General features: G+C 40.1%; 1 protein-coding gene across 2 annotated transcripts in view; it reads left to right on the forward strand.

Annotated features, from left to right (window-relative positions):
- LOC131572833 (acylglycerol kinase, mitochondrial-like) overlaps positions 1–14,033 on the forward strand; it is a 35,457-nt gene that overhangs the window by 11,556 nt on the left and 9,868 nt on the right. The window contains exons 3-11 of one of the 2 annotated variants that reach the window (XM_058826216.1): positions 310–389; positions 1,658–1,733; positions 3,093–3,185; positions 4,095–4,127; positions 6,071–6,165; positions 8,186–8,255; positions 9,033–9,112; positions 11,183–11,240; positions 13,592–13,736. In XM_058826216.1, coding sequence (XP_058682199.1) covers positions 310–389; positions 1,658–1,733; positions 3,093–3,185; positions 4,095–4,127; positions 6,071–6,165; positions 8,186–8,255; positions 9,033–9,112; positions 11,183–11,240; positions 13,592–13,736 — 730 coding nt within the window. The remainder of the gene's footprint in view (positions 1–309; positions 390–1,657; positions 1,734–3,092; positions 3,186–4,094; positions 4,128–6,070; positions 6,166–8,185; positions 8,256–9,032; positions 9,113–11,182; positions 11,241–13,591; positions 13,737–14,033) is intronic. The other variant, XM_058826217.1, reaches the window with a different exon arrangement.

The following is a 14,033-nucleotide window of genomic DNA, read 5'->3' on the forward strand; positions in this document are numbered from 1 at the left end:
ATCCCATAACCTTGGAGTCAAGGAGAGTTCCCTGGATCTCTGCCCATTGCAGAAAACCAGAGGTTGACAAAAACGAAGTGGTGGTGGAATTGTAAAAATGAGCTAAAGAGTACTTATGACAGTGATGTGAGCTGCTGCTAAGAGTGCAGGTCTTTGAATAAGAGACCTGTACAGTGGCTGAAGATGGAAGTCATTTGAATGTTATGAGGCTTGAAAGCCCATTGACATTTGTAGAGATGCATTTTTTTGAACTGTTTTAGCAGTGTGCTTAAAAGATAAACTGAGTCCTGCCCTTTTTCTCTTACTTAGGCTTTTGGCAACCAGCTGATCCCTGCCACTATGCCACTGAAGAAAGCAACAGTCTTCCTCAACCCAGCAGCTTGCAAAGGGTAAAAGTCCCCCTTCTCAGCATTCTCATTTGAGCCACTCTTTCTGCATTTTTACTCTGCTGTCCACTATAAAAGCCAGCCAGATTTTTGAGCTCATTTTTGCCTCCCTCTGGTGCCAAGCTGGTGCTATGTAACTATGCCAGACTTTATTTCACCAAAAATATTGGGATGAGAAATAGAATTAGTTGCTTGAGGTGGAAGAGTAATTTTTATACATATATATATATATATATATATATATATATACATATATTTATATATATATATTTCAATTTTTTTCTTTAATCTTGTGTTTCGGCCTTTGTCATTCCTTTGAATGTAGAATTTTTTTGTTTTCCTTCCAAACTTTTGCATCTGATATATTTCCATCCTCAAAAACCAGAGAAATGAGAGATGACCTTGATTGCTTCAAGACTTGAAGTTGGCAAGAAGTGATCTTACTTCTGTGGGGACCTGCCCTTGACAGGGATGTGCCCACAAACTGAGAGGCTAAATATGGGCTCGGAGCAAGACTCCTGGAAGAGGTTGGCAGCTATTTTTACGTGCTCATTAGCAGAAAACAATAAACTTGGATGTGACGTGTGCCTGTTTCTGCTGATCAGCTAAGCTTTGGAATAGTTGCATTTTGTGGAGGGGCAGAGAGTTGCTACTACCAATAGGAGGGGAATGTTACAGATGACATGGAAGTGCTTGGACTCACATGATTCTGTGAGTCTGGAAAATATATAGTATTAATCAAGTCTCATGTTTGTACATGTAAACAATTTACAGTTAGTGATATTTTATTATGCTCTTTAATTATCTATCCTGTAACAAAAAAGGTCAGATAGAGTTTTGCTTCTAACCTTACTGAATAATATGCAGTAATAAATAATTGGGATTTTAAAAATATTTCTTAAAGCCCACATGAGCCTTCTTTATGGTCCTAAAGGCTGGTGCTTTGTAAGTTATTAGTTTTCTAATAAATTTCTTTCTGGGGATCTTAATTTGTTTTAATGGGTTTTTAAAATTATTTTTGGCAAAACTTAGATAGCATCTTGTGCATTTATTAAAACTGCAATAAAACCCTGACATCTGACATATGAGACTAGAAATGTAATACATTTGAACCACACGAAATCTCATCTTTCCTCACTGTCAGGTTGAGTAACTGATGATGGAAAATGAATTCTTGGTTTTAAGTAGATTTCTTCTTGCTATTTGTTTCTTTTTAAACTTTTTTTTCAGCCACAGCCCTCATTAAACAGTGTTTACTCTGTTATTTCTAGCAAAGCTGGGAACCTTTTTGAAAAGAATGCTGCACCAATTTTACACTTATCTGGCTTGGATGTAACTGTGGTTAAGGTAAGAGCTGATGGGTTCTCCTACTGCAGAAATATTGACTGCTCTTCTTTCTCCTCTTGGAGAATTGAAATTCAAATCTGCATGCATTTGGAATTCTCAGTTGTCCTGTAGACATCTTATAGGAAGAAATAAATACTGAGATATTAAGCTGATACTTAATCTTTATAATTCACAGTTAGTTTTCAAACAGTCTAGTGAGATTTTAATTTTCAGCTAAAGCAGTACATATGCTTGTTTGTCTGTCTAAAGCAGCCCTTCTATAATTCACGTTTGAGAGAAAACTCTCTAAATATTTGCGTGCTGGCTAGTGGTGCATGCCCATTGCTGTTGAAATTGTCATTTTTGCCTGAACCTGAAGAATTGAAAAGTGAGGAATTTTGACATGCAGTTGAACTGTTCAGATTAATTTTAAAAATAACCTTTTATTTTCCCACTGAAATTATTTCTGTGTCTCTCCAAATAATTCAATGTTTCCACCATGTAAGTAGAATCAGCTCTAAATGGTGTGAATTAACAAACAGGTTTTATTTGGAAAGAGAAGAACAAGGAAACATTGAAGGGATTCTTATCTTTCTGCAGGTTTTTTTTGAGGCTGTGATATGTAGATTGCTTAATAATCAGTGTGTCCTAACAGCAGAGTACTCTGATATGCATCTGTCTGTCTTGGAATCTTTTCCACAAGGTTTAGTATTAAAATGCTGTTCTTATTAATCCCTTTCTCTGATCATTAAAAATACCTAGTCCCACTTTAAGAGAAGAAACTATTTTGCAAGATTAAAAGTGATGCTTAATAGCATCAGACGTGACAAAGTTGGCAAAACAGGGCTGAGCAAGGAAGTGAGAATGAGATGGCTCTGTAGAAGACTTTAATTTTGTAGAAAATAGTTTTGATGGTTTAAAAATCAGTACTCTTTACTGCTAAATCCATTGTCAGTGGCTGTCAGGCAGTGGCCTTTTATGTAGTTGATGCTGTGATGCTGTGTTTCAGGAGATGCACTTGAGCACTTTGGCTGTTAAAGATAGTGAGAGTTTTTCTGCAAGTGGTTGGCTTCTGGTTTTGTTTCAATATAATATTACCTGGAAATAAGATGATTGCTGTGGTATTCTAGGTCTATCAAGTAAGATTTGCTCTGATATTTCATTTAACCTCTGTGTGTGTGTATTTACTTGCACATATTATATTATAAAAAAGTGGTTTTACCAGTTGAAAAAAAATTCTGATTGTAAGTAATATACAGTACTGTGTGCCTTATATAAAAATAACTATGAACCACATGGATAGATTATTCTTTTGTCTGTAAAAGAGATATACTAAAAATAGTCATTTGAGTCCTCATGCTGGGATCTCTGTTTCTTCAGACTGATTATGAGGGACAAGCAAAAAAGCTTCTGGAATTAATGGAAAACACAGATCTGATCATTATTGCAGGAGGAGATGGCACAGTCCAAGAGGTACTGCTGGAGCCTGGTTTGTTGGGAATCATAGCTGGGATGAGGGCAAGAAGACTGAGTCTGTGCAATGTAGCAGCATCATAACAACTGTTCCTAGAGATCTGTCCAGTTTAGTATCTGTGTTTCAGAAAATACTATAATATTTTGGGGACAGAACACTCTGCTCATTGGTATTAGTCTTATAGTGATGATGGGAGTGGGGCAAAAAACAGTGTGTGACATAACTGTCTTCCAGAACTTTATTCTAGAATGGGCAAACTCTTTGGAGGGATGTGGCTCTTTTTTTCTGTGTGATGTAGTTGTAATGGTTTGATTTTTAAAGTTTTTTCCTTTCTATATACTCCCTAAGAGGAATGCATATTTTGCTAAGTGGGAATCAGATAATTTAAAAATTACATGGGAATGATAACAAAGCGTGGAACATATTTAATGTATGCCTATTGTTAAGATGATTAATGACAGGAGCAGAACCAGGGGGTGCTCTTTCTAGACTGTATTTTATTCAAGTAGGTCCTGGTTTCTAACTACTGATTTCATAAGACAATGGCTAAATTAATGCAATGACCTTAAGAGAAAGTGATCAGAATACATCTGCAAGTTCATTCTGGCCTTTTGTTAATTGCACTGACCAGTGCTGGTTTTGCATTATGCAGAGCATCATTCAGTGTTAAAACATTTACACTGGCATCGGTTGTGGTGCCAGCATGTACTCAGGCACACTCATTAACCTGCTGTTTCTAACACATTTGCAGGCTGAGTGTTCCTCCCTTGCCATGTAAACAACTGGAGCACCTTCCATGAAGGAGGAGCTGCTCCTTAAATCTCCTCAAAGAGTAAACACAGTTAAGAATTTCGTAGCTTTTTACTGTAACTGAAAAATAAAAAATAAGCATTTCCCATGTTTTTCAGGTCATAACTGGACTTCTCCGTAGAGCAGATGAGGTGAGAAGGTGTCATTTTAAAAATTGTGTTTATTTCTTGGAGTGTCTTGTGCATCTGCTGTGATCTCTTGGCCTCAGCTGCCTTCAGCAAATACTTACTAAGCTGGAGCCAGCTTGCTGTGCAACAGTCCAGCTGGGCTACTGTCCTGCAATGCTGCCTGTTGTTCTTTGTTCCCTTTCTGAGGGAGTGCAGTGGCTCCCAAGCCATGGCTTTGGGAAGTTTCCAGTGTCAGAGCAGGGATTGTGGAGAAGCCAAATGCTCAATTTTCAAAGACCCATGGACCAGCTGTGCACACCACTTTGTTTGGCAGAAGCACTGGGCAAAAGTACGTGTTTTTCTTGTATTTGTACAGGCTTGAAACCGAATTTGGTTATGGTCACACTCCTACTGCTTTGGGATTGCTATGCTGTTTCGTCAAGCAGTGCATACCTACCTATGCAGATGGTTGTACTAAGCAAATTTTAACCTCTCAAGGTGGATCACTCTGAATGGAAATGAGAGAAATTTTTCTTTTTAAAGTGGGAGGACCGTGTTATTGAAGAAAGGAGGGAATCATTGTTCCCAAAACCTTCTGGCAGGAGCTGGCAAAAACTCAATTAAATGATGCAGACAAGATTATAATGATACCCTTGGCAGTTAGAATTGTATCAGTTTAGGCATTTGCTTTGTCTGAATGTGACAAGGGGAACTGTGCAACCAAGTCAATATTTTTAAAGGAAGGCTATTTATGTCAATTCTGAGACATCACTGTTTTAAATCTAATATTATTGTAGTTGGATTCTGAGACTTTTATAATCAGACAATAGTAGAAAAAAAGTTTAGAGGCTTTACTGGCTAATTTATCTTTATTTTTTCGGACTTCTTATCTTGATGTAGCTTGGATCGTTTTGCAGTAGTGTAGGAAATTCTGCATCCAGCACAATTATGGGTGGAATACTGCATTGTAGTAGTATTGCCACTGTGTCACTTCATGTCTTTGCCCAAAGAATTCTTGTCCTTTACGTCACTCTGTCCTAGGAGTAGAGATCTGCATTCGAGCTCCCTCTCTCTGTGCCCTGCTTCCCTTTTCCCTTGGGGGTGCCACACCACTGTTGTCTGCATAAGAGCCTATGCAAGGTATTCCAGAAGCCCCGTTCCTAGCAGCCAGGGGAGCAGAGCTTGGCTGCAGGAGCTGCAAACAGCCTCTCATCTGCACACCGTAAAGCAGTGCTGAGGAAAATGAGAGCAGGGTATTTGAGAGTGTCAGGACTCACAGGTGACAGGGACACAGCAGGGGAGAGCTGTTGGGTGTGCAGTGAGCCCAGAATTCCTGAGTGGCTGCAGAATGGCTGTGTCCCTGTGCTGCTGGCAGCATTGCCCAGGAGGGAGATGGTGCACTGGGTAGTTTACACTGGTTTGCTGACGTGCTTCAAGAAGCAAGATTTAAGATGAGGTACAGGGTAATAACTTGCTCCTTGAACAAGCCCTATTGCTGAACAGCGATACAGAAAAATAGCATGGTCAGTGACTTCCAAAAATTAGACCTTCTGCTGCTTCATGATTCGGATGGCAGAGGAATCAATTAATTTCCTTTCCTTAAGTGAGAAAATCTCTTTGCTGTGCAAGGTTACTCTGTCAGAGGGGGATTTCTGCATTGGTAAATGGGATTCAGAGCCTTTGATGCCACCATGAGTATTAAGAAAGATGGCAGATTGCTGACAAAGTTCATGCATTAGTTGGAATGTGGCTGCCAAAATGCATGTAACAATGCTCTTAATGATTACAGAGAGCTCTTTTGTAGCTGGTTGGCAGTGGTGGCTCCACAGATTTGGGTGCCATGTACTGAGTCATTGTGTGAGGAAGTGCCTGGCTGCTCAGTGCCAAAGGGGTGCTGCCAGACACAGCTGTGATCTCCACACAGGAAGCTTCATGCAAATGTTAATTTACTCTCCTTATGTGTCCAGGCTGCCTTCAGTAAGATTCCTATAGGATTCATACCCCTTGGAAAAACTTGCACTTTGAGCCACACACTGTATCCTGAGAGCACGAATCAAGTCCAGTAAGTATGGCATGTTTCTGAAACATGGTTGGTTGTTTTCAAGGGAGCAGTGCTTCTTGGTAGCTTGATGCTTTTCTTTTTCTTCTGTGTTACATAGAAGTTGGCAGTCTCTGGGCAGAGCCTGATGCTTCTCTGGAGTTGCCTGAGTTAATGACTTCCAAAAACTGACTAAAAATTAAAAGGAAATGTATGTATTATTAGAAATCATTTGCTGTGTCTAATTTCTCTGTGATCGTGTGATGCTCAGAGTTTAAAAAGAAAAAGGGATTAAAAGGATCAGCCTCTTAGGAATAGCAGGAAGGGTATGACAAGGATATAGCAAGGATATGACAAAATAAGCCAAAAATAAGTCCTCTTTCTGACCCTTCTCCAGTCTAAGAATTCTAGAAACCAGTCCACATATAGCCTGGTTAGGACCTGCAAAGTAAGGCATACAATATGGGGAAGGTTGTATCCCATTACGAACTTTTGCAGGGCAGAACTGACTTTTCCCTGTGGTGGGACTGATGGTGGCAGTAATCCAACAACCCAATTCTTATCTTCAGCATCCTGGATATGATCCAGTCTGGTGGTATCTGTTGCCTGCAGTTCAGTTTGTTGCCAGATTGCTTTGTTCTCTTATAAAGAGAAAAGGGAGTCAAATGATCATTGTTTTCCCCACACTTCATTTCTTTTCAATTTTTTCCTTCCTCTCCTCTCATGATAATAAATACATTTCTTCTTGATCCTGAAATCTTTTCACTGTCAAGCTCCCAGTAACTCATTAACATTGTTCTTTGTGGAACCCTTGCTGGTATCCATCATACATAAAACCCATGAGTCAACTGGCATAACATCCTTCATTAAAACTACAAGAGTGCTTTGAAGCTCAGAAAGGTGGACAAGGCTGTAATCAGCAGCTAAGAGTAAAATAATAATTTTTGTTTGGGTTCTAAAGAAGCTGATGAAATGGATGATCTTGTCTCAAGGTAATGAACTGTGCAGGTAGGACTGCTGCACACTGGCGAAGCTGAAGGGTAATTTGGTCAATAGGCTGCTTAACAACCCACACCAGTAACAGAACCTGAATTAAGAAGTGTAGAAGTGATATTTTTCAAAGAAATATTTGGGTTTTGGTTCCTTCAGCACTCTCTTACTTTGGGGTGTAGGAACAGTAAAGGTCTTAGAGAAAGATAAGAGCTGGGAGAGAAGATGGGCTGTGGAAATAACAGCTTCCTTATCTGTCTCAGTATTATAGTCCTGATGAAACCAAGGGCAGTTTCTCCCACTGATTCACATGAATCATGGGCTGGATCTGAAAACTGCATTTTTTTCCTTGTCCAGCTGAGACACTGGAAATGTATGCAGTGTGGAAACTAATTATTACCCAAGTTTGAAAACAAGGAAGGGGTTTCAATCAAGTGTATGCTTCAAGGTTTGAACATAGATTATTTAGTGGACTTGGACACTTTGGTTACAAAATCTTTGCAGCTTGAAATGACTAAGTGCCCTGGCTACTGTCCTCAACTTAATGGAGACCTAAACTATATGAGCACTGCTGATAGGTAGATTTACATTGATTAAAAACTTCAAAATAAATTAGCACATACTAAAGCAGTTAAATCTCAGACACCTAAGTTGAAAGTAGTCATGCTGTCCCATTCTCTCCCAGGCTCTAATAACTGCTACCACTAAAATAAGACCATGATTTAGGTCCTTAGCATGTTAAGTATCCGAAACAGGATGTAATACTGTTGGCCTCTGACCTGCCAGGTTAGCCAAAAGCTTAGGCTGATAATTTCCTTTTGCTTTTTGTGTATTTTGCTGTTTGCTAGGTTTTGTCATGTGTTGCAGCCACCCATTTTGCTTTCTGATCTCAATTAAGTGCAGCACAATTCCCTGGGGTTTTTACTTTTGCTGAAAAAAAAGCCCCACCTGGACTCTTAGTTGAATTTGCTGGGAAAAAACCCGTAATTTTAAAGCTTATTCATTTCCTTTATTCCTGTTTGTTTTCTTTGCTTTTTTTCTGTTTGTTTTGCAGACATATTACTAATGCTACATTGGCCATTTTGAAAGGAGAGACCGTTCCACTTGATGTCTTGCAGATCAAGGTGAAAGCATCTACTTAATTGGAGCCAAACATTCCTAAAACTTTCCTGTTCTCATGTTTTTATGGTTACATGGACTGGTTTTCCTTTGTATACTGCTGTTACAAATTTTGGTTTATGATATCAGCAGTTCTGCTGGCAGTGATTTCTCCACTATGTGCTATGGCATCAGACAGTCTAAACAGAAGAAAACACTAGAATGCCTCACCATTACCTTTCTTTGAGACTCAGAGAGTATTGATGAATACAAAACTTCCTACAGTGATATTTCTGTAGCAGTGGTGAGAGATAGCAGTGGCTGCTGATTTGATGCATTCATGTGTATTGTGAAGTTAATAGCTTTCTTTGACAAACTGAAAAATACAAAATGGGAAAACTTTTGACTATACCTCTTATGGTTTCTGAATATTATTTTTCTGTTCAGTTGTAGAATGGACATTTCTGCAGCGGGTGTTGTGTCGATGTGCAGAACTCCTTGCTATTTGGCTAACAGTCAAATCCACAAAATGAAATGGCCATTGCTGGGTGTGCAGTCAAACTCAGGCTATCTGTTCCAAACTTCACCTCTTATATTCCTTCCTGGAGCAGATGGAATGTACAGTGCTCAGATTCTGCTAAGCTGTATTGTTGCTAGCTCTTTTTCATACCTCTTCTGTTAAATTTTGGTATAGAAATTTAACATAAGTTTTTATGTAGAGATGCTATTTTTATAACTCCAGAAGATAAAGTTGGAAGCAAGGTAGGATAAAGCAATTTTGTAATGTCTATTTTTCTTTACAGGGAGAAAAGGAGCAGCCTGTGTTTGCAGTCTCTGGTTTAAGATGGGGATCTTACAGAGATGCAGGAGTTAAAGTCAGCAAGTAAGAAAATGCTGTTTTTTGAAACTGTACCCTTTTTAGCATCTGTTGCCTAAGAAGACACACCCCCCTCTCTCAAGTAAGTCTATTTTTTTGAGTGTAGGCATCTGACAGGCAGAGGCACCCACTCTTGCTATGTCTTGCATTACACACAGGAGTGTAAGATGTATCAGAATTCTTGTAATTTGAAATACACTTACTCAGTGCTGACCTGTTCTTTTAAGTATTTAAAAAAATACTTTGTGGTATGCTTTGTGGTATCTGCTTCTGGAACTTTACTGAGGGGAGAGTAACAGGGTGCCCCTGTTACAATCTGAATAAAGTCTAAGTAAAGTAATTGGCCATTGTTTTTCATCATCTGCCAATGAAAAGCTGCGTGTGTACTCTGAAACTCTATTCCAGCAAGGGACACGATGCAGTATAAATTCCCTTCAGGTTCCTGCCAGAAATGGCATGGACTGTGCTATCTGATGACTGTTCTCTGAATGCTAAACTCATAATTATTGGGCTTTCTCCAAATGGACATTTAACATGTCACTGTCTGTGTATCAAATGACAGGCATTATCTGCTGAAGGAGCAGCAGAGCCAAAGCAGCTCGCTCCCCAAACTATTACTGAGGAAATGCAGCTGTAAGGAAATACCATGTGCTCTGTGAATGAGCTGTCATTGTCAGGAAGGAAGAAGTAGCAGACCTATGGAGTCTGTCTGGCAAATGTTTGAGTAGGTTTGAGAGGTGATGTGGGATGGGGGAGATGCAGTAAATGGTCAGGTTGTTTGTCCCTGGGAAGCCAGGGACATTCTTAGTAGGCTGTGTAGGTGCTGACTTGGCTGTGCTGCAGGCTCTCCTGCTAATTGCAGCCCCCAGTTCAAGGAAGTGCATTTCTCTCTGCTCAGCACTCCTACTGGCCTTCCTGCCCATGCCCTGGTTTTCTTATGGTGTCAGCCTTCACATCTTTCCCTGCAGCACTTCCCTTTTGTAAGAGTCCTTTGGGCTCAGTGCTGGAGGCATGACAGCACCTTTGGTAGGTGAGGCACATGAACATCCTCAAGCCTTGCCTCCTTCCATAAATGTTTTTGAATGCAGAGAAGCATGTCCAACTTGGAAAGCACTTCAGCAACAAATAAACAGGCCCTCAGAGTCTGCTTGGAACAAAATCCTCGTGTGCTTGTCCTCTTTTTATACTTTCCACTTCATCCACTTCTGCTCCCTGTGAGAGATGGGTTTTTGGACTAAAAACATTTGGTGTGTTCCAGTGCTGCTGATCTTAAACTGAAAATAAGTCAAAGGGAGTTAAGCCATAAGACACAGTTCCAGAAGTGTGTCTGACTATCCCTCTGCTAAGGACTGTGCTGCTGGAGACCTGGTGCTCTTTTGTGTTACTATTTTACAGACAGTTTAATGGTTTGAGGGGAGTGGTGGCACAGTTGCATGCCTCAATGGTTAATGAGATCCTTAGATCTGTAGTACTCTTGAGCTGGTGGTGTTTAATATGCTTTGTTGACCCTCTTTGGAGAAAGATGGTGATCAAAATGTGTGCCAAGCCTGCCTAAATACAGTCACATCTTTAGATTCTATACAGTGCCAGTGTGGCTGGCAGGATTTCTATTTTGTAAAACCCTGGTTTTAGTGTGAGAATCCTTTGGGACTAATGAGTGTTTGCTGGTTCTTTTGTCACTGAAGCTTTTGTTTTTTTGTTTGTTTTCTCTGACCTTTGGAAATATGCTGTATTACATATTGTGGAGATGCACACCACCAGCTGTTAGACAACAGCCCTTTAAATCATCCCCAGTTGTCCCACAAAACGAAGTAAAATTCTGATAGTGAGATGTTCTGCTGCCCATAGTGAAGATTATACACTGCAGTGTGGTGATGTGTAGCTCAGGACAGGGATGTCACTGCTAGGCTGCTGATGTGTAGAAAGTATCTCACAGTATCAAGAAGCTAAAGATTGTCAGGGGGCACTAACTCAGTGGCAAGCAAGTCTGTGTGCTCTGGCTTCATGCAAGATTTCTCCCTTTCCCAGTGTTGACCCCTGGATATCTTAGAAGTTCTGTTTCTGTTCTTTTTTCAGGTACTGGTACCTTGGGCCTCTGAAAACCAAAGCAGCTCATTTTTTCAGTACATTTAAGGTAAACATTAATTGTGAGGATATTTTTGGAAATGTGAGGGAATATGTTTGGTTGGGAAATGAACAGGCTGACTTTGCTTTGTATAATCTATCCTCAAGCTTTTGTGAAGGGTTCTGGTAACAATATAGAATGGGACTAAAACTCAACTTGTTAAAAAGCCTACCAATTGATAGACTTACTTTTGAAGAGAGGAAGGGGAAAAGAAATACTTTTTTAAAAAAAAATTACATTTTTTTGCTGCAAGATCACCAGGGGGAAGCCAATAACTCCCTGTGAAACTGGTGAGCAGCAATGGTGAAGTACTAAAGTGCTCAGCCACCTTTTCTCAACAGTCTTTGTAATAACATTTTACTCTGATTTATTCATCTAGCAGAAGGATCTATAATTAGACTGCTCTTGCACATTGATTATCAGACTTCCTTGTGTAGTAAAACGAACATGAAGATGAATAGCTTTTATCTCACCTTAAACTTTTCTGTTACTTAAAACTGATCCTGCATGAAAGGTAAGGCATTTTCCTTCACGTGGTTTTCCTGTTCTCTGAACATATAAGGAACCTCATGAAAGGCAGTGAAAATACCCAGGAGCTGGTACAGTAGATGAAATAGTGCAGTCTAGCCATGCTGGCTGTGAGAGTGACAATGCTTCCTTTATAGGAAACTCCTGTAAAGGGGGACTTAAAAGTAATGTATACAGGAAAGTTAGAGTGGGTTTCCCCCTCCCCCCACCAGTCCCCAGAAAATTTGAGGTTATGTTTCTGTGTGCTGGCATTCTAGGTAGAAAACTGTTCTTAGTTTCTGTCCACCTCCTTTCTCATATCCTTTGAGGGCTTAGGCTGAGCTGGGGGTGGTGATAGTGGACTTCTCTGGTGAGCTATTAATTGTACATTAAAAAGATCTGTTTAACCTGCTGAAGGTTCAAGAGAAGTGCCCACTTCTTTAGCCATTTAGATAGACAACTTTCTAGCTGATCTCACCTAATTGTGGTATTCATTGCTTTATGTGCCTCTTATGTTATCATTTTGTTAATTTCTACAAGAAGTGGCTCCAGCCTGTTGAGTTTAATCTCTTCCTGGCTTGTGGTTGCTGCTCCACACTTCATATTTTCTGTTTTTACTGTGGGTGTCTTTTGAAACAGGATGATCTGTAGCTGAAAAAAAGTGTAACGGGAAACATCACCTCTGGTATTGGTAGGGGCATTGTTCTGAGTGTTATCATCCCTTCTAAAATACACAGTAAATTATATTTAATAATTGTGCATATAGAAAATATACAAAAAATTATCACAGCTGCTTTTCCATTTAATCATTAATATTTATTGTTTGTGTACTGCCCTACTGATACAACCTCTGTGCTGCTTATTATGTGACTATGAGAATGGAGTCTTTCCTTGCTCTCAGAGGTGTGAGGTGAATTAATTTAACAACCTGTGCTATATGATCCAAAATGACTTCTGAAGTTTTGTACATTGAAAAATAATTGTATTGAGTTAATGTGGGCTCTTGGCTGTGTTGTTTTAGTATATAGATTTAAAAAACAATTCAGTTATTCTTTCCATAAGTCCTGTGCTTGGAGCATTTCGGAAATTATTTTCAAAACAATGACAGGAAATAAACTTTGTCAGCAGAGATATTTCAAAAGCTAAGGTTCTTCTGTAGCCCTGGTACTGGAATCTGAAATATCACCAAGAATAATGTGTTAGTACTTTCCTTTTTATTTTTCTTTTTTTAAGTTGCTTTATAGAGCTCACATGACTTGCCTTAAGAGCTGTTGTGTTACTGTTTAGAAGCACCTGCCTATCAGGTCAGATCTGGATTGTTTGAGTTGCTGGAGAACAAAGGCCTGTCAGGTTTTAGTGCCCCTTGGCTGCACACAGCACTGTAGTCTTTGTCTGTTTGCACTGGATCCCACTGAGCAGTTGCTCTTTGAGGTTGCCTTTGTGCAATGCAGAAGCCAACTGTGCTTTCAAACATCACTGTTGGCCTGTCTGGTTTGGGTTGTTCCCTCCAGCCGGAAGCAGCTGTGTCACCCTGCCACACATCAGCAGCAAAGGATACATCCCCATCTCCCCCTGTTCATGGAGGGGAAAACACCCTGACTTCTGTGCAGGGAAGGATTAGATCAGTGGATTTGGAAACTGTGGGTGATCTGTTTGAAACTGCAGAAATGTCATCTCACCAGTGAACCTGGAGACTGGAGAGCCATAAAGGCAGTGGGGGGGGTCTGGGTAGCTCTGCAGGACTACGTGTGAGTACACAATAGATGGGCTACAGGACTAAACAGAATAAACAGGTAATGCCCTAAACAAAATGCCCTTTTATCTTCTGTCGTTTCTTTCCATGCAAATACAAGGAGTGGCCTCAGAAACATCAAGCTGCTCTCATATACCTGGGTCCAACTGAGAGACCTCCAGAAGAGCCGGAGGAGGAGTCATCCAGACTTCCTTTTCATGTGAGGCTTTACAGACGACTTCTTTCGTACTGGTCACGTCCAAAAGGTGGGCTGGGAGTGTTCTGGCATAAACTCACATGCATGTTCTACTCCTCTAACAGATCCAGGGGTGTGTTGTGTGGAGGGCATGTCTACTTTACTGCTGTCTTTTTTATTACTGTTACTTCTTTGTTTGTTTCTTTTTTTTATTTATTTAAACTGTGATTTTTGTCAAGACTGTTCTAGTGGCATCTGTCAAAAACTGAACAGAGTCATCCTGCCAGTGTTTGTGGTCTCATAAACCAATACTCCTTTGTAAAGAGCCCAGGGCATTCCCTGGACTCACAGTTGCCATTGCAATGGA

This window comes from Poecile atricapillus, chromosome Z (genome assembly GCF_030490865.1).
Source record: "Poecile atricapillus isolate bPoeAtr1 chromosome Z, bPoeAtr1.hap1, whole genome shotgun sequence".
In the NCBI taxonomy this organism is placed as follows: domain Eukaryota; kingdom Metazoa; phylum Chordata; class Aves; order Passeriformes; family Paridae; genus Poecile; species Poecile atricapillus.